The 21,438-nt window shown below is 58.2% G+C and overlaps 2 protein-coding genes across 2 annotated transcripts in view; one reads left to right on the top strand and one right to left on the bottom strand.

Annotated features, from left to right (window-relative positions):
- Positions 1-21,438, bottom strand: part of Dock6 (dedicator of cytokinesis 6) — a 75,262-nt gene that overhangs the window by 46,549 nt on the left and 7,275 nt on the right. The window contains exons 3-22 of the mRNA XM_013033951.1: positions 21,395-21,438; positions 21,052-21,181; positions 19,348-19,560; positions 18,440-18,525; positions 15,301-15,367; positions 15,065-15,214; positions 13,479-13,559; positions 13,221-13,377; positions 12,643-12,770; positions 12,432-12,525; positions 11,773-11,935; positions 8,253-8,370; positions 8,093-8,163; positions 7,237-7,375; positions 7,056-7,157; positions 6,346-6,432; positions 5,908-6,139; positions 5,559-5,720; positions 3,702-3,865; positions 3,019-3,123 (exon numbers count right to left, since the gene is read on the bottom strand). Coding sequence (XP_012889405.1) covers positions 3,019-3,123; positions 3,702-3,865; positions 5,559-5,720; positions 5,908-6,139; positions 6,346-6,432; positions 7,056-7,157; positions 7,237-7,375; positions 8,093-8,163; positions 8,253-8,370; positions 11,773-11,935; positions 12,432-12,525; positions 12,643-12,770; positions 13,221-13,377; positions 13,479-13,559; positions 15,065-15,214; positions 15,301-15,367; positions 18,440-18,525; positions 19,348-19,560; positions 21,052-21,181; positions 21,395-21,438 — 2,493 coding nt within the window. The remainder of the gene's footprint in view (positions 1-3,018; positions 3,124-3,701; positions 3,866-5,558; positions 5,721-5,907; positions 6,140-6,345; positions 6,433-7,055; positions 7,158-7,236; positions 7,376-8,092; positions 8,164-8,252; positions 8,371-11,772; positions 11,936-12,431; positions 12,526-12,642; positions 12,771-13,220; positions 13,378-13,478; positions 13,560-15,064; positions 15,215-15,300; positions 15,368-18,439; positions 18,526-19,347; positions 19,561-21,051; positions 21,182-21,394) is intronic.
- LOC105999113 (chromosome unknown open reading frame, human C19orf80) lies at positions 10,189-11,632 on the top strand. The gene is made up of 4 exons (XM_013034039.1): positions 10,189-10,485; positions 10,623-10,784; positions 11,188-11,297; positions 11,413-11,632. Exons 1-4 carry the CDS (start codon positions 10,189-10,191, stop codon positions 11,438-11,440), a joined length of 597 nt encoding a protein of 198 aa, XP_012889493.1. The 3' UTR covers positions 11,441-11,632.

Here is a 21,438-nt window from a genome sequence, read left to right on the forward strand (position 1 = left end):
ATGGGATGAAGAGCATGGAATGCCGGGACAGCATGGGGGGGGCGGAGGCCCGAGGCCTGGGATGGATGATGAGCATGGAATGCCGCGACAGCATGGGAGGGGGGCGGAGGCCCGAGGCCTGGGATGGATGATGAGCATGGAATGCCGCGACAGCATGGGAGGGGGGCGGAGGCCCGGCGGGGGAGGCCGGAGGCCGCGGGCCCGCGTGGATGGAGGAGGTGACTCAGAACAAACAGGCAGAGAGACGCCGAGGCCGGCCTGGCTTGCCCCGCGTCTAGTTTCCTGGTGGTTCATTAGAGATCAGAGTCTCACGGACTTTCCTGCCCAGGCTGGCTTTGAACCGCCGTCCTCAGATCGCAGCCTCCTCGTGGCTGGGATGACAGGCAGGAGCCTTCCTCACAAAGTCAGGGGTAGCAGTGGAAGCTCCCATCCCAGCACCCTAGCCTCTCAGCTGCATACTAAGACCAATGCCCAAAAAAATCCCTCCAAGGGTCGAAGGCAGGTTCAGTGGCTCACGCCTGTCATCCTACCACTCAGAAGGCTGAGATCTGAGGAGCCAGGTTCAAAGCCAGCCCGGGCTAGTCCATGAGACGCTTATCTCCCATGAACCACCAGAAAACCAGAAGTGGCTCTGTGGCTCAAGTGGTAGAGCGCTCGCCTTGAGCTGAAGAGCTGAGGGACAGCGCCCAGGCCCAGTTCAAGCCCTATGACCGACATGAAAGAGAAAACACAAATAAGAAAGGACAGACAGAGAAGCCATGGTGAGGAGGTTACAAAGAAGTGAGCAGGACAGGCGGCCATGTCCCCCTAGAAGCTGAAGGGGCAGGATGGAGCCAAGTCTGGCCAGCGAGCGAGCATGTGAATGAATCCGCAGAGGGCCAAAGTCACGAGCGGTCAGAAGAGGTGAGCTGGGGTGGGCCAGAGAGAAGGTGGAGCGGGAGATGGGGCATGGACAGAGGACATGATGTGATGAGAGAGCCGGTTCCAGGCCCGGGCCTGCTCCAGCCTTGCCAGGGGCCTCAGTATTCCCATCTGTGAAATGGGTCCAGGAGCGGGGAGGTGCAAAGCTGCACTCTCCTCCCCTCCCCACCCCTTGGCAGTTAGGAGGTGAGATAGTTCAATACGGATGACTTAGGGCCAGGTGTAGTGGATTCCACCTATAATCCCAGCTACTCAGGAAGTAGAAATCGAAGGTTGTTGAGTTTGACACCAGCCAGAGCAGAAATTCTGAAAGCAAGATAAAGCCAGGCATAGTACCTCCTGTCTACAATCCCAGCTATTGGGGATGTGGAGATAGGAAGGATGTGGGTTTGAGGACAGTCTAGGGCAAAATGTTATCCAGACCCCATCTTAACCATGGAGGTGGGGTGTCATAGTGCACACCTGTCATCCTGGCTATGAGTAGTCTAGGACAGGAGGATCATGGTCCTAGGTAGCCTCGGGCAGAAACACAGGACCTTCACTGAAAGCTAACTGAAGAAATGGGCTCAGTGTGTGTGACTCAAGTAGAGTTGTTGCTAGGCAGGGTCCATGAGCCAAGACTTCAGGATCCACATTGACCTGGGGAGAGGACCATCCCTTTTTTGTGTGTGGCTGTGGGACTGGAACTGAGGGCCTAGGCGCCGTCCCTGAGCTCTTTTGCTCAAGGCTAGAGTGGTTTTTGAGTGGTTAATTGGAGATAAGAGTCTCCTGGGCCTTTCCTGCCCCAGGCTGGCTTTGAACCACAATCTCAGCGCTGAGATCTCACATCTCAGCCTCCAGAGTAGATGGGATTACAGGTGTGAGCCACCAGTGCCTACTAACCGGCCCGAGGGCCAGCTGTGTGGGACTCAGGCCTCCCTCTGCGCCTTTCTCTCTGACCCTGGAACCTCCCTCCTTTTACTCTGTCCGGCTCCATCACCCTCTTCAGAGCCCAACAAAAACATCACGTTCCTAAAGATGGACGTGGGCGCCTCGTTCTGTCTCTTTTCTTTTTGTGCCAATACCTGTGCTTAAACTCAGGACTTCGCACTGTCACGTGTTTTTCTCGCTCACAGCTAGTGCTCTACCACTTGAGCCATGCCTCCAGCCAACTGGAGATCTTCTCTCAGACTTTTCTGTCTGGACTCGCCTCGAATGCTGATCCTTTGGCCGTCAGCCTCCTGAGTGGCTAGGGTTCCAGGCAGGAGACAATAGAAACTCAGCTCTCTTTTGTCCCATTTCCTTTTTTGGCTGGTTTGGTGGTCTTTTGTTTTTCTTTTAGACAGGGTCTTACTCTGTAACACAGACTGGCCTGAAACCTGTGATCCTCCTGCCTCAGTCTCCTGTGGGCTGAGATTACAGGCATGAGCTACCATACCACACCATGTTGCTATAGCTTCAGTGAATAAATAGGAAAACAGAGGGTCAGAGAGGGAACACAGCCTGTTGCGGTAGCAGAGTGGGACTTGAACTCAGGTCTAACTGGCGGCAAAGCTCCGGGCCACACCAGGACAAGGGCGGGGAGGGAGGGGGGAATCCTTGATCTCCAGAGGGGCAGAGGATCCAGGCAACCACTGAGCGCTGCCGCCATGCAGGTTGCTTGTGCCAAGGCAGAGAGTTGGGTGGGAGAGAGGGAAATAAGCCATGCAGGGCACGAGAGTTATAGGTGATAGGATTTGCATCTCATTTGCATGCATTTGCATGCACCTGCATGTCACCCTGGTGCTTTCTGTCTCTGCGCGGGCTGTGGCCTGTGTTTCCTTTTGCCTTTGTTTTTGGCAGTGTTGGGGGGGGGTGGACCCCAGGGCCTTCACACACGCTAGACATGCGTGGGACCACTGAGCCATGCCCAGCCCAGGCTGTCACCTAGGTGACACCCAAAGTCACCTCTGATGATGCCAAGGATGTCTGCCACGCAGACTCTACAGCCTCAAAGACAGGAAGTAGGCCGGCCGCCTGACGCGGGCAGCCACCCCGGGTTAGTGGGAGGTGGAGGTGCGCATGCGTGGCGGTATCACAGGGGGAGGGGGGGAGTGCCAGGTGGAGGGGGAAGGGCACCTGTCTGGGCTCAGCCCCGCAGAAAGGGGGCGCCCGCCGCAGCACAGCCTTGCTGCCACCTGGAGCGTAAGCGGAATTCACCCACGAGTGGGAGCGGTCGACGCCCTGGAGATGCACAGGTCAGAGAGGCGAGGGCCGCCCCCGGGGGGGGGGCGCGGGCACACCGGCCGGCAGTGGCCACCAGTGCCCGTGCCCGGGGGAGCATGGGGGCCACGGCCATGACGTGTGCGAGTCCGGGGCATGCACGTACACAGGCACTGAACAGCTGGCCACACTTCTGTTTGTATTGTCTATGTGCATGCATGCGTGCGTGCATCTGTGTGTGTGTGTGTGTGGCTCAGAACTTGAACTCAGGGCCTGGGTGCTGCCCTGGAACTTTTGTGCTCAAGGCTGGTACTCGAACCCTTGAGCCACAATGCCACTTCTGCCTTTTTGCTGGCCCGTGGGAGAGAAGAAGTCTCGCAGACTTTCCTGCCCGGGCTGGCTTCAAACCATGATCCTCAGATCTCAGCCTCCTGAGGAGCTGGGATGGCAGGCTGAGCCACGGGGACCAGGCCACACACTCCTGCCGGGTACCCAGCCTTCCTCTGGGGGGAGGGGGAGCGTGCTGTCTCCCACCCTCCATCACCCACCCATCCGGAAGCCACGGCCACGACTGGAGGTTTGGGATGCCCTCCCCCTACCTTGTTGGCCAGGATCCGGGAGACCTCGTCGTCCACGGAGCCGGGGGCCACGGCCAGATCGGGATTGCTGCTGCTGATGCTTTTAGATCGAGCCAGGTAGAGGCTAGTAGGACGGCTGGAGCCGTGGGCCAGGGTGGCAGCCTGCACCGTCACCGGAGGGGCCCCTGAGGACGGGGGGGGGGACAGAGTCAGCCCTCCCCCACCTGCCCAGTCACCCCCAAACCCTTCCCAGTTGGCAACTGTCGGAGAAGTGTATTGTTTTTTTTTTCTTTCTTTCTTGGGTACTAGGACTTGAACTCAGGGCCTTGCCTGCTGGCTTAGCTTTTTCACTGCAGGTGAGCGCTCTACCACTTGGGCCGCAGCCCCACTTCCAGCTTTTTGGTGGTTTCCTGGACAGAAGAGTCACATGGTCTTTTCTGTCCAGGCTGGCTTCGAACCGTGATCCTCAAAAGCTCAGCCTCAGCTGGGCGCCGGTGGCTCACGCCTGTCATCCTAGCTACTCAGGAGGCTGAGATCTGAGGATCGCGGTTCAAAGCCAGCCCGGGCAGGAAAGTCCATGAGACTCCTATCTCCAATAAATCACCAGAAAACCGGAAGTGGTGCTGTGGCTCAAGTGGTAGAGCGCTTGCCTTGAGCTGAAGAGCTGAGGGACAGCGCCCAGGCCCAGTTCAAGCCCCACAACCTCCAAAAAAAAAAAAAGCCTCCTGAGTCGCTGAGATTAGAGGTGGGAGCCACTGTTGCCCATCCTGTGGAGGAGTTATTTTTCCTCCTCTCACTTTCCCTTTTCTCTTGAAAAGGAGTTACTGCTTTAGAGCAGAGATAGGCAGACACAAAAGCCATCTGAGAAAAAGTGTGCACCCACCGCTGAGCGGGTGGTATTAATTATGTAACACTTGGGCAACAAGAAAACAACTCAACTCTTTTTCTTTTGTCGGTCATAGGGCTTGAACTCGGGGCCTGGGCGCTGTCCCTCAGCTCTTCAGCTCAAGGCCAGCGCTCTACCACTTGAGCCACAGCACCACTTCGTTTTCTCAGCGGTTTATTGGTTTTCCTTTTTCTTTTTTTTTGGGGGGGGTCCGGTCGTGGGGCCTGAACTCTGGGCCTGGGCGCTGCCCCTCAGCTCTTCAGCTCAAGGCTAGCGCTCTGCCACTTGAGCCACAGCGCCACTTCCGGCATTTTTTCTGTTTGCTTATGTGGTGCTGAGGAATTGAACCCAGGGCCTCAGGCATACAAGGCAAGCACTCTACCACTGAGCCACCTTCCCAGCCCTCTCAGCGGTTTATTGGAGGTAAGACTCTCACAGGTTTTCCTGCCCGGGCTGGTTTTGAACCTCAATTCTCAGCTCTCAGGCTCCTGAGTAGCTAGGATGAAAGGTGTGAGCCACTGGTGCCCGGCTAGTTTTTTTGTTTGTTTTGTTCATGGTTGGTGCTCTACCACTTGAGCCACAGCTCCAGTCCCTGCTTTTTTGGGTAGTTAACTGGAGATAAGAGTTTTAGGGGCTTTTATGCCTAGGCTGGCTTCAAACATTTATTCTCGGATCTCAGCCTCCTGAGCAGCTAGGATGATAGATGTGAGCCACTAGTATGCAACTTTTTTCTTTTAAAGTAATTTCTTTTCTTTTTTTTTTGTGTGTGTGTCCATCCCAGTGCCTGCACTCTGGGCCTGGGCGCTGTCTCTCTGCTCTTGGGCTCAGGCTAGCATTCTATCACTTGAGTTATAGCACCCCTTCTGGCTTTCTCTGCTTATGTGGTGCTGAGGAATCAAACCCAGGGCCTCATGCATGCGAGGCAAACACATGCTATTTCCCTTTCCCGGATGGGCTCTTGTCTTGGGTTCTGGCTCTCCACCAGCACTTACCACCAGGGAGACTGCACTCAGTGCCAGGGAGGCGAAAGGCGTAGTGGACGTAGGCCGCCAGCAGCGGGCAGTGAGCGCGGCCGTCCTGGCCTGCCTCCAGGCTCCGGTGCACCAGGCTGACCACGTGGGCCATGGCTTCAAAGGCTCCCCGGCCTAGGTTCACTGTCGGGCAGAGCAGAGGCCAAGTTCCAGGGCCCAAGGCCTCTCCCCTCCCCCCTGGTCTCCCACAGCGACACCCATGGGGAGGGGGGGCCCCGAGGACCCCCGTGGGCATCCAGAACTTATCCAGGGGCTATGGACCCGAAGGGGAAACTGAGGCCCGTGTCCCTGCTCGCTCGCTGCGGCTCACCCATCTGGCCTCCAATGACGGGGGGCCGCACGACCAGGTGGACGAGCTTGTCCAGGACCCGGTGGGAGAAGGCCACCAGGGGCTCGGGGCTGGCCAGGCGCAGCGAGGCCAGGCCGGCGCGCAGCTCCTGCTCCACCGTCCCCTCGCTCAACACCGAGTCCTTGAGCCGGAAGGGGAAAGCCCCCTCCTCCAGGACGTGCACCAGTGTGAAGAACTTATCCAGGTGGGGGTCCTGGGGGAGGGTAGAGGGAGGGACACGAGGGGAGCAGAGGTTCAGGGTTACCACAGCCCCTCCTCCCCCCCCCCAGCTGACCAAAGTCACGTCGACAGGCCCAGCCCTCCCTTGGCTCCCAACAGCCGTTGCCCAACCCCAGAGCAATCAGGAGCCAGCTGCTGGGGGGGGAGGGGAGAAGGGGAGGGTTTTGGGGCTCCCCTTACCTGGGGGTGCACGGAAGATGCGGCTGTGAGCTCCACACTGAACACGCCCTTGTGGCCGTCCACCCAACGCATGCCCGGCAGGGCCACCTGCGGGAGGGGGGACACCGATGGGCACCAGGCCGCCCCCCCTCACACCTGTCAGGCCACCGGGCGGTGACCTGCCCACTTGCCCAGCCTGAGGGGGGGCACCCCTGACCCCTGACCCTGCCCTAGTTCTACTGGGATGGGGAGAGGGGACGTCCCTTGGGCAAGATGCAAGTCACGTGATCCTCAGGACACTGGAGAAGGGGGTGAAACTTGTCCCCCCATGAACTCCAACTCTAAAGGAAGCAATGGGCCAGCAATGCTGCCAGGAGGGGGAACGGGGAGAGGGACTCCGGACCTCCCCCCAGGACTCCCCAAAAGCTGGAAGAGGGGTGGCGGTGAGGCACCCAGGAGCTCCAGAAATGTTCCTGGGGGAGCTGGGCACCGGTGGCTCCCGCCTATCATCCTAGCTACTCGGGAGGCTGAGATCTGAGGATCGCGGTTCAAAGCCAGCCCGGGCAGGAGAGTTCATGAGACTCCTATCTCCCATGAACCACCAGAAAACCGGAAGTGGCGCTGTGGCTCAAGGGGTAGAGCGCTCGCCTCTGGGGGAAGGAGAGGCAGAGCTCTGCGTTAGCAGAAGCTGGGCATGTTGGGGTGTGTAAATGGGGGGGTCAGACACCTACGTCGGGGGTCAGCACGGAGTAGCTGGGTGGCGGCTGGTCCACGGCCACGGGCAGGCAGAAGGGGCCGCTCCTCAGGCGTCCATGCTGCAGCAGGGGGATCCACTGGGGAGAAGGGGGGGTCAAGGGGGGGTCTGGCCCAGAGGGGGGACCAGGAGGGGCTGAGCCGGGTGACCCGACTCACGGTGAAGCCCACGGGCGTCTCGAGCGCAGTGCCGGGCCGGGGCTGGCAGCCGATGTGGAAGAAGGTGAAGAGCAGGTGGTGGTTCTCGGTCACGCACGCCGGAAGTTGGAGCTTGAACTCCTCGTAGAATTCGGGGGACCTGGAGTGACAGGGCCAGGGGGGGGGGTCAGCTCGGGGAGGGGGATCACCCACCCCTTTTCTGCCCATTTCCCAACTTGGGCATGCATATGTATCTTCTAATAGCCACTAGGGACCCCGTGTGGGCCCCCAGTTTTGTTGTTGTTTTTAGTGCTGGTCCTGGGGTGCTATTGCTGAGCTTTTGTGCTCAAGGCTAATGCTCTACCACTTGAGCCATAGCTCAAGTGGTAGATTCTGGTGAATCATTGAAAAATAAGAGTCTCATAGACTTTCCTGCCTGGGCTGGCTCTGAACTCAGATCCTCATAGCTCAGCTAGGATGACAGACTTGAGCCACCAGCGCCTGGCTGGTTTTTCTCTTTTTTGTCTCTTTTTGAGGCAGGGTTTCTTTTTTTTTGGGGGGGGGCCTGGTCGTGGGGCCTGAACTCTGGGCCTGGGCGCTGTCCCTCAGCTCTTCAGCTCTAGGCTAGCGCTCTACCACTTGAGCCACAGCACCACTTCCAGCTTTTTTCTTTTTGCTTATGTGGTGCTGAGGAATCGAACCCAGGGCCTCGAGCATGCAAGGCAAGCGCTCTACCACTGAGCCACCTTCCCAGCCCCGAGGCAGGGTCTCTTTTTATGGAGCCCAAGCTGATGTGGAACTCAAACTCCTCTTGCGCGCAGGTGCTGGGATTGCAGCCCTCCCCGCCCGGCTCACGCCCCCGTCCGCACCCACATACTTGTTGTGGTAAACCACCGGCGTGAAGGCCTCACGGGTGAACTCACTGCAGCTGGACTTGCCAAAGATGACCTGGAGAGGCGGGAACATGCCATGAGGGGCCCATCGGGACATCACCCCCCCCATCTTCCCCTCTCCCACCCCGAGTCCTGTCCACAGACCGGCAGGGCTTGGCTGGGGTCTTCACCCGCCATGTACTGGATTCGGACAGCCAGGTTGCGCACGGAGCCCTGGCGGCTGCTGAAGTTGAGGCAGTGTGGGTACACGTAGAGCAGGTTCCTGGGGGGACAGCGAGGTGAGGGGGGAGTACCCCAGAGAGCCAGGGCCCAGACAGCACAGGACAGTGGGTCACCAGGCCACGGCACATGGGGCGATGGTGAGGTGCAATCCCAAGCAGCAGGTAGAAGCCGGGCGCTGGTGGCTCACGCCTGTTATCCCAGCTACTCAGGAGGCTGAGATCTGAGGATCGTGGTTGGAGGCCGGTCTGGGCAGGAAAGTCTGTGAGTCTCTATCTCCATCCAAAACCTGGAAGTGGAGCTGTGGCTCAAATGGTAGAGCACCAGCCTGGAGTCTATCACAGACGAAGAGGCAGAGATGGGGGACCCCACAGCCTCTTCAAAGCACAGACAGGGGAGGGGGCCTATCGGGGAGGGGGAGGGAACAGATGGGCACTGAGGCTGCTTCCGAGATGTGGCTGGGCTCCCCCATGCCGGACCTTCCCCCCCCCCCCCACTCACCAAGGAACACCGAAGTCTTAGAGCCTGTCTCTAGGCTGGGGAAACAGGCCAGATTTCAAGGCTGGGGCTGGAGTTTGCGTTCTGTCTCCTGTATCACCAGGACACTGCAGCTTCTAGCTCAGCCTTGGTCGTATACCAATGGTGGCAAATAACTGCACCAAACACTCGTGGCACACCTCCCAGACACTGGGCTCTGTTCTGAGTGCCCGGTGTCAAATAACTCACTTACTTTTTTAAATTCAGGGCTTGGGCACTGTCCTTGAGGTTTTGTGCTCAAGGCAGGAGCTCTACCCCTCGAGCCACAGCTCTACTTCCGGTCTTTTGATAGTTCACTGGGAGCTACAAAGCCTCACCGACTTCTCCTGCCTGAGCTGGCTTCGAACCACGATCCTCAGATCTCAGCCTCCTGAGCAGCGGGGACGACAGGCGTGAGCCACTGTTTTCTTTTTTCTTGGTGGTACTGGGGTTTGAACTCAAAGCCTCACACTCCCAAGGCAGGGAGCGCTACCACTTGAATCATGCCTCTAGCCCTCTTGGGTTATTTTGCAAGCAAGGTCTGGCTTTTTTTCCCCCCATACCCCCAGACGTCCTCAGACCCCCATCTTCCCCCTTGTGCCTGCCACAGAGATGACGGCACGAACCACCGCACCCCGCTGACGGGTGGAGATGAGGCCTCGCTGTCCGTGCCGGCGGTCCTCCCATCCCTGCCTCCCAGGGAGCGGGGATTACACGCATGCATGACCGCACTCAGCCAACCCATTTACTTCCCACACGCGGCCACGAGGTGGGGGGGACTCAGGACCTGCACTTTACGGGTCAGACAAACGAGGTGCTGAGCCCCATCAGCAGCCGGGAAGTGACGTGGTGGTTTGGAATATTCCCAGGGGAAGGGTTGGGTCCAGGAGTCTGGCCGGGGCGGCCACCCCATGGACTCTCCCACCTGTACCCCGCTTCCCCGGCCGCTCAGGGACCCCTGCATGGCAGGTTGATGGCGGAAGGCTGAGAACTGTCCCTCCCCTCCCCTCCCCTCCCCTCCATGTGCCTGGAGCCGATCCTGGCGGGACTGGCTCAGCCATGGCCTCCCGCAGCCGTGAGCCTCAGTGGGAACACCGTACGATAAAGTCTCGCGATAGAGGCCAGGGCCTGGCTTGACCCAGTGTGCGCCCCCCCCCCCCAAGCTGGGCCATGAGCCTCTGTCATGATTCCAGCGTGGTTGGGCCAGACATGCGCCTGATGCAATCCCCCGCCTCTGCCAGGCGCTTGCACAACTCGAGTGAACCACTGACCAGGGCCAACGCCGGCCGGGGCCATAAAAGTCCCCAGCAGTGGCTCCGAGACCACGGAATCGACGGAAGCAGCTATGCCCGCGCTGTCTCTGTGCGTGCTGTGCGCCCTGGTCATGGCGGTGCGGCCCGTCCCCGCGGCCCCCGTGGAGGGCGCCCAGCCGGCCCAGCGTGAGGAGCTGACCCTGCTCTTCCACGGGGCCTTACAGCTGGGCCAGGCTCTGAATGGCGTGTACAAGGGCACGGAGGATCGGCTGCTGGAGGCCGGGCGCAATGTGGGCCTCTTTGACCGGGCACTGGGGCTCCTGGGCACCCGTGTCCATGAGGGCTGGGATGCCACACAGAAGCTTCGCACCAACTTGTTGGAGATGCAGGTGGGCATGACACTTGGGGCTTTGTGGGGTACATAGGAGTCCGCACAAAGATGACCAACTAGGTTGTCTAAGAGGTCAGGAGAGCCCAGAAAGCAAGCTGGTCACTGTCTTAACGCCCTACTCTATTTCTCGAGCAGACAGAAGAGGATGCACTGCAGCTCCGCGCAGAGGCCTCGGCTCAGCTGCTGAGGGAGGTGGCCGAGGCCCAGCGGGCGCTGAGGGACAATGTGAAGCAGTTGGAAGTCCAGCTGAGGGGGGCCTGGCTGGGCCGCGCCGGCCAGGAGCTGGAGACCATTAAGGTAAGTGGTTTTCTTCAAACTCACTTCTGGGCTGGGAAGGTAGAGCACTTGCCTGGCATGCATGAAGCCCCGGGTTCGACTCAGCACCACATCCGGCTGGAAGTGGTACTGTGGCTCAAGTGGGTAAAGTGCTAGCCTTGAGCAAAAAGCAGCTCAGGGACAGCGCCCAGGCCTTAAGTTCAAGCTCCAATACTGGCGCGCAAACACACACACACGCACACACACACACGCACGCATGCACATACACAGCCCACTTCGCAGATGGTGAAACTGAGGCCAGGGAGGGTTGTTGAGTTCCAGTATCACCCAGATACAAAGGGAGGGGGGCCTGGGCAGGATCATGGGGTTGGAGGGGAGCAGCCCCCCCCCATGGCCCCACTGAGGCGCGCCTCTGCCCCCACAGGCTCATGCAGAGAAGCAGAGCCACCTGGTGTGGGCCCTGGCGGGTCACCTGCAGCGACAGAGGCGGGAAATGGAGAGTCAGCAGCAGTGGCTTCAGGAGATCCAGGAGAGGTGAGCGCGCGGGGAGTCCAGCCAGGGACTGGGGTTAGCACCCCGGGGCAGCTAGAACGAGCGCGCCCCCCCCCACTGGCCTGGTCACTGAGCCCCTATCTTTGTTTCTCCCCAGGCTGCACACGGCAGCGCTACCAGCCTGAGCCTCCTGCCTGGAGAGAAGCGAGGTCCAGTCACGTCTCAAGGGACGCTTCCGGGCGCCTGCACAGGGAGGAGCTGCCCGCCCACTGGGGGTCAGCCAGGGTGCCCCGCTTCCGGCCAAGGAGCAGAGTCCCCCCGCCCCCCCAGCAGGCGGGATTGAGGGCAGAGGAGAGGAAGAGCAGGAGGAAGACATGAACCCCTTTGTACCTAACACCCCCCACATTAAAGCCACGCACTGGCTGTCTCCCCTCAGGGGTCTGCGTGTCTCTGTGAGAATGGGGGGCGTCTCTCAGAGCCCGTCCCCTCCGAGCACTGCACCCCCCCAATCTGGTACCTGTAGCAGGTGTGGGGGGCGTAGACCTCCCGGGCTGGGAACTCCAGGATCTCCTTGGTGGGCCGGGCCCTGGGGTCCGGATAGGGCTTGACGTGAAGTAACTCGGGGGACAGGCAGAAGTGGGGGTTCTCAGGAGCCGGGGAGATGTCGATCTTGAGCTGAGCTGGGGAGAGGGAAGTGGGTTCGTACCTGCCAGAGCTCCTGAGCCAGGCCCCCACGCACAATCGGGGCATCAGGGCTGGGGGACAAAGGGCACAGGGTCGCCTCCTCCGGCCCGCCCCCATCTGGGCAGCTCTCCTGCCACGCTGGCCCCTGGTGACCCCATCCCCTCCGGGCCCAGGCTGGAAATCCAGGTCATGGCACCATTGGCTGAGTGACAGCTGTCCCCGCACAGGCCCCACCCACCGGCCACTGAGTGACAGCTGTCCCACGCAGGCCCCACCCACCGGCCACTGAGTGACAGCCGTCCCCACACAGGCCCCACCCACCGGCCACTGAGTGACAGCCGTCCCCACACAGGCCCCACCCACTGGCCACTGAGTGACAGCCGTCCCTCACACAAGCCCCACCCACCGGTCACTGAGTGACAGCCGTCCCTCACACAGGCCCCACCCACCGGTCACTGAGTGACAGCCGTCCCTCACACAAGCCCCACCCACCGGTCACAGGCCGCAGGCGCCGCAGCAGGGACGAGGGGCGCCGCATGTCCGCCAGGAATTTGAACAGATCCTCATCGCTCAGCCGCTCAGCCTCCTGTGAGGACGGCGCGCCTGTCAGTCCCCCATGCCGCGTGGCCCCGGGGGAGTGGGGAGGAAGGAGCCGCCCTCCCCCCGCCCCGTGTCCTCTCCCCCCACCCTCCCGTCCTGACACCTGCTTGAAAAAGTTGGTGACAGTTAGTGTGGCCGGGCGGAAGCTAGAGAAGCTGCAGGCGTCGTCCCCGCTGCTAGCTCGGTCCTGGGGGACCCGGCGGCGGCGCTCAGTCCAGGCAGGACGGCGCTCTGGGGGAGACAGAAGGAGGGACAGACAGACCTGACTGACTTGCGCGTAGCGCCACCACCGGCCAGCAGAGGGCGCGCGATGCTCCCCCACGGTGATGGCGGGACCGGCCGCCCTCCCTACAGGCCACGCCCACCTCCTCGGGCCACACCCACCACCGAGGGAACCTTCTCTTGCCAGCCACGCCTACCTCCGCTGTCCTAGGCTTCCCTCCTACTGACCTACCTCTCCATTGATGATGATGCCCGCCCCGGCCCTCCAGCACCCTCTCTCCGTTAACCATGCCTGTCTGCCACTGGCTCCCACCCCTCACCTTTCCCATCCAGCTCCCAGTGGCCCCGCCCCTTCCCGCGAGGGCCACGCCCACCACCGGCAGATTCCCACCCCTGGGCGTGGTCAGACACACCTCCCTCGCCCCATTGGCTCCCGCTCCCGCTGGCCCGCCTCCTCACCGCCCTCCGAGTCGGAGGAGTCGCGCTCTGACTGGCCGGCGCTGCTCACGATGTTGGCCAGGTGCACGGCCGTCCAGGCGAAGGGCATGCGGTAGCGGCCCAGGCGGGTGCAGAACTGCTCGGCCGCCAGCCGCAGCTTCTCCAGCTTCTCTTTGTTCTGTGGGGAGGCCAGGGTGGAGGGGCAGCAGCTCAGGGCCCCAGGGCCCTCCCCAGCCCGGCCCGGGTCCCCCAGCGGCCAGACCCCGCCCGCCCGCGCACCTTGGCCGCGTCCACCTCCTTCATCACCATGTAGGGCTCGCAGCACTCACTGATGTCCCCTTGCTGCAGCACCTTCTCCAGCTGCGGGGCAGGAGGGCTGGTGAGGACCATCGGGCCCCTTCTCCACCTCCTGGGCCTTCCGGGCCCCCCCCACACACACACGCCCTCCCCGCTGCACCACCTGACACCCCTAGCTGGGGCCTAGCTGGGGCTCTCCCTCCCTGGTCTCCCGTGGCTCCCACTGTCTGGGATGATGCTCTGGCACTTCGCCTGCTAGCCGTGCCCATCCCTCAGACCATCCCAAACCCCAAACCCCAACGTGCCATTGGCTAATCGTTTCCTGGCTTTTTTTTTTTTAAGATGTGCTGGGATGAATCGAGGATGAATCTCTGCTAGGCAAGGGTCCTGTCACTGAGTTACTGAGCCACACACCCAGCTCTACATTTTTTTTTGCCAGTCCTGAGGCTTGAACTCAGGGCCTGGGCGCTGTCCCTGAGCTTCTTTTGTTCAAGGCCAGCACTCTACCACTTGGGCCACGGCACCACTTCTGGCTTTTTCTGTGTATGTGGTGCTGAGGAATTGAACCCAGGGCTTCATGCATGCTAGGCAAGCACTCTACCACTGAGCCACCTTCCCAGCCTCTACATACTTCTTGGTTATTGGAGCCCAGGAAGCCTGGGCTCCAATCTTGACCATTCAAGAGGTTGTGGGGGCACAGCATGGGCAGGTCGCTTGCCCGCTCCATACCTGTTTCCCATCTGCAAAATAAAGATCACAACCACCCCGACCCTGCGAAGAGCGGCCAAACGCAGGACCTGCCTGCAGGCACTCAATTCATTTTATTATTATTGCAACCTAATTGAAGGTTTAAGGGAAGGAAACCTGATCTCACACCCGGAAACAGAAAATCCCCAATGAATGCGCCAGCTAGTCTTTCCTGCCTTGATTAACAAAACAATTCTAAAACGAAAAAAAAGCGGCTGATGTGGCTGCTCACACCTGTAACCTCAGCTGCCCGGAAAGCAGAGATCAGGAAAACTCTAAGGCCAGCCAAGGCAAAAATGTCAGTGAGACTCCCATCTCAACGAACGAACCAAGCGTGGTAGTGTGCATCTGTAATCCTGGCTACTCGAGAAGTATAGGTAAAAGGCTCAAGATCCCAGGCAGAAGTATGAGATCCTATTGGAAAACTACCTAAAGTAAACAATGACTAGAAGGCGCGACTCAAGTGATAGAATGCCTGCTTACTGAGCTTAAGGCCCTGAGTTCAAATTCCAGTACCACCAACAATCAATCATTTTCAGTATCTATCCACAAACTTTCCAATGATGTTTTTCAGCGACCATACACACTGGTGTGTGTGTGTGTGTGTGTGTGTGTGTGTGTGTGTGTGTGTGCCCAGCAATGCCCTGTCCCCAAGATGCCCACCCACAGGTCTCAGAACTCAGGGGCCATCTCTCGAGTTTTCCCCCCATCTCAGTCGGGTGAGGACCCCGTGTGGAGTTGCTCTCCATCCACTGAGGCAGGAAGCGATCCTGTGGCCATCACCATACACATACACCTCCCCCCCCCCCCCCCGTGAGCACCTTGATAACCAGGAAGACGTCAGGTGAGGGGTAGGTCACGGAAAAGATGGCGGAGCGGGCCAAGGTGGAGATGGCGGGGCAGGTGCCATGGGCGCGAAGCAGCCCCTTCATGGAGTCCGAGTTCAGGTCGAAGTAGAAGTTTTCTGAAATCTGAGGGGATGTGAAGGCCAGGTGGGCTGCCGCCTCCAGGAAGCCCCCAGCCCTGCCAGGAAGGAAGAAGGAACTGGGCTCCTTACCTTCTTTTTCTCTCGCACATCATACAGGGCCAAGATGCCGAAGATAGGCTCGATTTCAATCTCGAACCTGGGGACAAAATGGCAGGGTGGGGTTGGGAGGAGATACTCCGGGACTCCCCTCCCCCTCCCCCAACCAGAGCGGGTGAGGGAGGGGAGAGGAGAGGGTCTCTGATTCCCTTGGGGCCAAATGGAGCCAACCTCTGGCTTTCTGGAAAGATATGCCCTGTTTGGCAAAAAGGGGAAACTGAGACACAGGGTTTTTGTGCCTCATCCTGGACCTCCCATCCACACCTACATAAACATGTCTTTGGCCACCCTGGGCTGAGCCCCATCGCCAGTCTACAGACCCATCAAACACTCCTAGTCCTAATCTTCTCCCAGTCCTAATCTAGTTGGGCACTCCCCCCCCCCCCAGTGCTTCCTCGGGGAATATGCCAAAATTCAACCGTAAAGCCAGAGTGAAGCAGTGGCAATGAACACCTGTAATTCCAGTTAACTTCGAGGTGGAGATCAGGAGGATCATAGTTCGAGGCCAGCTGGCCCCAAAATGTAGCAAGACCCTCTGTCAACCAATAATAACTGGTTGAAGCAGCCATGCCTGCAATCCCAGCTATGCAAGAAGTATAAATAGGAGGATCATGGTCCAGGTTATCTTGGGCAAAAATGTGGATCCTACCCCCAAAAGTAATTAACACGGGCTGGGAAGATGGCTCAGTGGTAGAGAGCTTGCCTTGCATGCCTGAGGCCCTGGGTTCAATTCCTCAGCACCACATAAGCAAAAAGAAAAAAGCTGGAAGTGGCACTGTAGCTCAAGTGGTAGAGCGCTAGCCTTGAGCTGAAGAGCTGAGGGACAGCGCCCAGGCCCAGAGTTCAGGCCCACAACCGGACCCCAAAAAAAAAAGTAATTAACGCAAAAAGGTTTGTTGAGGGCATGGTTCAAGGGGTAAAGTACAGAGCTCTAAGTTCAAACCCTAGTACTGCGGGGAAAAAAAAGAAAAAGTGAAACCAAACAGAAAACACTCTTAAAACCTGAGAGTCATGCCGGGCACTGGTGGCTCACGCCTGTCATCCTAGCTACTCAGGAGGCTGAGATCCGAGGATCGCGGTTCAAAGCCAGCCCAGGGAAGGAAAGTCTGAGAGACTCTTATCTCCAATAAACCACAAGAAAACCAGAAGTGGTGCTGTGGCTCAAGTGGTAGAGCGCTCGCCTTGAGCTGAAGAGCTGAGGGACAGCATCCAAGCCCAGAGGTCAAGCCCCACGACTGACCAAAAAAAAAAAAAAAAAAAACCTGAGAGTCGCTGCACCGGCGGCTCACACCACTAAGGAAGCTGAGATCTGAGGATCATGGTTCAAAGCCAGCCCGGGCAGGAAAGTCTGTGAGACTCAGATCTCCAATAAACTACTCAAAAAAAGTCAGAAGTGGCGCTGTGGTTCAAGTGGTCAAGCGTTAGCCTTGAGCACAAAGAAATTCAGGGATGGTGCCCAGGTCCAAAGTTCAAGTCCCATGACTACCAGCATCAACAAAAATAAAATTAGCTTCTCCAGAAATCAGACACCTAAACATTTCTGTCTCCAAATTTGCATGTGTCCCCACATCCCTCCCGTCCCATCCCACAAGCCAGTCCCTCCTCCCTGTGGGGTCTCAACCCCTTTCCTTGCAGCCGGCCCTGGGGCCTCCAAGGGTTCCAACACCCCTCCCCCCGACCCCTCTCTATGATCGCTGTTCTTCATGACTCAGTGCTCTCTCCACAAAGCGTTCCATGACTGTTTGTTGAATGACACAATGAGCACCCAGTGCTAATTTTTTGTTGTTGTTGTCGGTCGTGGGGCTTGAACTCTGGGCCTGAGCGCTGTCCCTGAACTCTTCAGCTCAAGGTGAGCGCTCTACCACTTGAGCCACAAGCACCACTTCCCACTTTCTGGCAGTTCAGGGGAGATAAAGAGTCTCTTAGACGTTCCTGCCCGAGCTGGCTCTGAACTGTGCTCCTCAGATCTCAGCCTCCAACCGAGTAGCTGGGATGACAGGCATGAGCCACTGGCCCAGGCCTTGTCCAACAGGCAGGCGGATGACTCTCTAAGCACTGGGTCAGAAGCAGAAGGTCCCTGGGGCCTCCGGCCAGAATAGAACCTCCCTTTCCTGCCTGGATCTGGGCAGGAGCTGGGGGTGGGGGGTGGCAGCCTGGGCGGGGGCCAAGCCTGCATCCTGTTCACTTCCTTTCCCATGCACTGCTACTTCCACCCCCTCCGCTGTTGCTGCTGGGAGGGGAGGGGGGTAGTGCCTGGAACAGTAGGGAGGCGGGAGGAGGCGGGAGGCAGGCCCAAGCCCAGGCCCACCTCACCCCCCTGAATCCCAGTCCACAAGCCATACAGACTTTAGGCACCAGGCACCATGACTTTGCCACTGTGTGCCTCAGTTTCCCTACCTACACTTTCACAGGCTGTGCATACATGAGCTCAGATAAGTGACGGACCAGGGACACTGACGTTTAAAGATTCAAGAGCTTCAGCCAGGCACCAGTGGCTCACGCCTGTCATCCTAGCTACTCAGGAGGCTGAGAACTGAGGATCGAGGTTCAAAGCCAGCTAATGCCAGAAAACTCATGAGGCTCTTTATCTCCACTCAACCATCAAAAAGCAGGAAGTAGAGCTGTGGCTCAAGAGGTAGAACACTAGACTTCAGCACAAAATCCTCAGGGGACAATGGCCAGGCCCTGAGTTCAAGTTCACACATGCGCAGGTGTACACACACACACACACAGACACAAGCCTGGTGCTGGTGGCTCATGCCTGTCATCTTAGCTACTCAGGAGGCTGAGATCTGAGGATCACGGTTCAAAGCCACCTGGGCAGGAAAGTCCATGAGACTCTTATCTCCAATGAATCACCAGAAAACCAGAAGTGGCGTGTGGCTTAAGTGGTAGAGCGCTCGCCTTGAGCTGAAGAGCTGAGGACAGCTCCCTTGAACTCCCTTAGTTCAAGCCCCATGACTGAGAGAAAAGAGATAAGTCTTATGTCCCCTCATAAAAGTCCACAGGGGGTGGGGGAGGTCCCCAGGTGGCCGGGCTGTCTAGAGTCATGCCCACAGCTCTCAGGCATGGACCCCTCCTGGGCTGGGGGAAGGGCAGGTCAGATACTCACTTGAGTGACAGACATTTGACCAGGATCCTCTGTCCGAAGTGCTCACGGGGCGGCTCCGGGTGACTACTGCGTTCCACGGCCTCCTCCTGCCAAGAGCCAGGGAACAGCTCCACTCCCCGCCTGAAATGCTTCCCTTCCTCCATGTCTGCCGGTTATCCCCCAGGGTCACAGGGATGACAGGCATGCACCACTGCACCCAGCCATTGGTTGAGTTGGAGTCTCTCCAACTTTCCTCCCCCCAGTCTGGCCTCACACTGGGATCCTCCAATCGCTGCCTCCCAATTTCCTTTGAGTTGTAGTGGTTGGGACAGTGAGCCTATGAAACTATTCTCCATCTCATTTTCAGAACGGTGGTCAACAAACTACCTGTGAATAGCTAAAAGAGCAGGGGAGTGTGGCTCCAGCGACAAAGCAAGTATCAAGTCCTGGGTTGAAACCATTACCATAAAAAAATAAGAGTCGGGTGCTGGTGGCTCACGCCTGTCATCCTAGCTACTCAGGAGGCTGAGATCTGAGGATCTCGGTTCAGAGCCAGCCCGGGCAGGAAAGATCGTGAAATTCTTCTCTCCAATGAACCACCACAAAACCAGATGTGGTGCTGTGGCTCAAGCGGTAGAGCGCTCGCCTTGAGCTGAAGAGTTCAAGACCCACAACCAACAAAATAAATCAATCAAGGGTAGGTGTACAATAAATAAATATCAGGAAACACAACAATCAATATCCATTCCATGGAAGTTGGACAAACACCTAGAAGATAACCTAGAATTTACTAGAAATATCTAGTAAATACATCTAGTAGATACGCAATCACGATACTGACTAAAGATGGGGTACGCAGTCGGCATCTAATAACCGCTGGTTGGAGATGCAGCGTTCCCAGTCAGTTGGGAGGGACCCAGGGTGCCCACCTCATCGGGGGCCGGGTAGAGGGTGAGCAGGGCGCGGGGCCGGTGCTGCCGACGCAGGGCCTCGTTCCGGCGGTCCACGTCCTCGGGGGCCGCCCGCTCCAGCAGGGAGGGCAGCAGCGAGTCCGCAGCCAGGTTCCTCAGGTCGAAGATGCCAGAGGCGCCGCTGCTGCGAGGGGTGTCCTCGGGGGAGGCCGAGCTGCGCCGCGAGTCGTCCTGCGGGTGGGGAACCAGTGATCGCTGGAGCAGCCATGGCTGGTAGTGGTGTCCCGCATTCGGGTCCGCGCCAGTCCCAGGGCTGGACCAATGAGAGCCTTCCCTGGGACGCGGCTCACTGCAAGGGGAGGAGCCACTGCTTCCCATGAGGCTTTGCTCCAAGGTAAGGCGATGCCTGGGCTGGACCAATGAGAGCCTTCCCTGGGACGCGGCTCACTGCCAAGGGGAGGGGCCGCTTCTTCCCATGAGGCTTTGCTCCAAGGTAAGGAGATGCCTGGGCTGGACCAATGAGAGCCTTCCCTGGGACGCGGCTCACTGCAAGGCGAGGAGCCACTGCTTCCCATGAGGCCTAGCTCCAAAGTAATGAGATGCCTGGGCTGAACCAATGAGAGCCTTCCCTAGGACGCGGCTCACCGCCAAGGGGAGGAGCCACTGCTTCCCATGAGGCTTTGCTGCAAGGTAAGGAGATGCCTGGGCTGGACCAATGAGAGCCCTCCCTGGGACGCGGCTCACTGCCAAGGGGAGGGGCAGGTTCTTTCCACTGGACACAGGACCCGACCACTGCACTTAGCCTCACATATGGTCAGAGCAGAGCCACAAGGCTCTGGTTGAAACTTTCAGCCAGGTCCCCGTGCCTGAGGCCTCTCATGTTCTCACCCTGCCCCCCAACTCTAAAGGCCTGAATTGCCCTATCTACATATACAAAAAAAAAAAAAAAAGGAAAGCCATGGCAATACTGTGAATACTTAGTAACTGGTTGGTTTGTGGTAGGTGCTAAGTAAATGTAGACTGACGAAACACAGTCTCTAATATAAACTGCTGTGCCTCAGTTCCTCTACCTGCAAAAATGGTTGCCATACAATAAACACTAAGCATTCAATAAGTGCTTATAATTAGCCTTAACTTATCAACTTAAAGAGCTGATAAAATTCTCTCAAACTTTCCTCCTGGAGGGGGGGGTAGGAGGGAGGAAGATGGGAAGGCAGGGATAGGAAGGGGAAACAAAGGCGGAGGCAACAATGCTTGATAAGAAATGTACTCATTACCTTGCTCATGTAATTCTAACCCCTCTGTACGGTATTTTCACAAAAAAAAAAAAAAACTTTCCTCCTGATTTGTGAGACAAGAGTATTGTCAAATTCTCAAAAGCCCAGGCTGGCTTTGAACTTGCAATCCTTCTGCCTCAGGCTCCTTGGTACAGGTTTGGGATTACAGGTCTGCATTACCACTCCTGGCTTGGTACAATTGATAAGAGTCTCACAGACTTTCCTGCTCTGAACGTGGCTTTGAACCACCATCCTCAGATCTCAGCCTCCTGAGTAGCTAGGATTACAGGCGTGAGCCACAAGTGCCTGGCTGATTCTCCTATTTTACACTATCTGCATAACTGGGAAGACAGACATGCACCACCAGGCCCATCTACTGGTTAAGATGGGGTCTTTGAGTCTATGTATACACCCTGGCAGTGATCCCAGCCAGAGCTTTTCTCACCGTGTCTTCAGGACCAGATCGCTCATCCCCAGAGGCGTCCTGCTCGAAGACCTGGCGGGTGAGGCCCTTCTGCCTCTCTCGCTGTGTCTCAGGGGTGACAGGGCTGTATGCAGCACTCAGGTACTGGTACCTAGCATAGGAAGGTGGGTTGGGCTGAGGACTTTTCGGTACACTCTGATGGACCCAGGGAGGCATGCAATGCCCATCAGGTTATGGACAAGGCTTTGTGCTCCACAGGAAAGGTCCAGCCACCCTTGCAGAGACAGGGTGGTAGATAATCAAGAGGCTTCCAGCCCCAGATAATGCCTGGTGGGAACTGAGCCTGCGCACATAGCCGACTCACTTTCGGTGCACGATCACCCAGTCCTCTGTGTACATCTCCACCGC

The sequence above is a fragment of the Dipodomys ordii genome, unplaced genomic scaffold (assembly GCF_000151885.1).
Source record: "Dipodomys ordii isolate 6190 unplaced genomic scaffold, Dord_2.0 Scaffold180, whole genome shotgun sequence".
NCBI classification, from domain to species: domain Eukaryota; kingdom Metazoa; phylum Chordata; class Mammalia; order Rodentia; family Heteromyidae; genus Dipodomys; species Dipodomys ordii.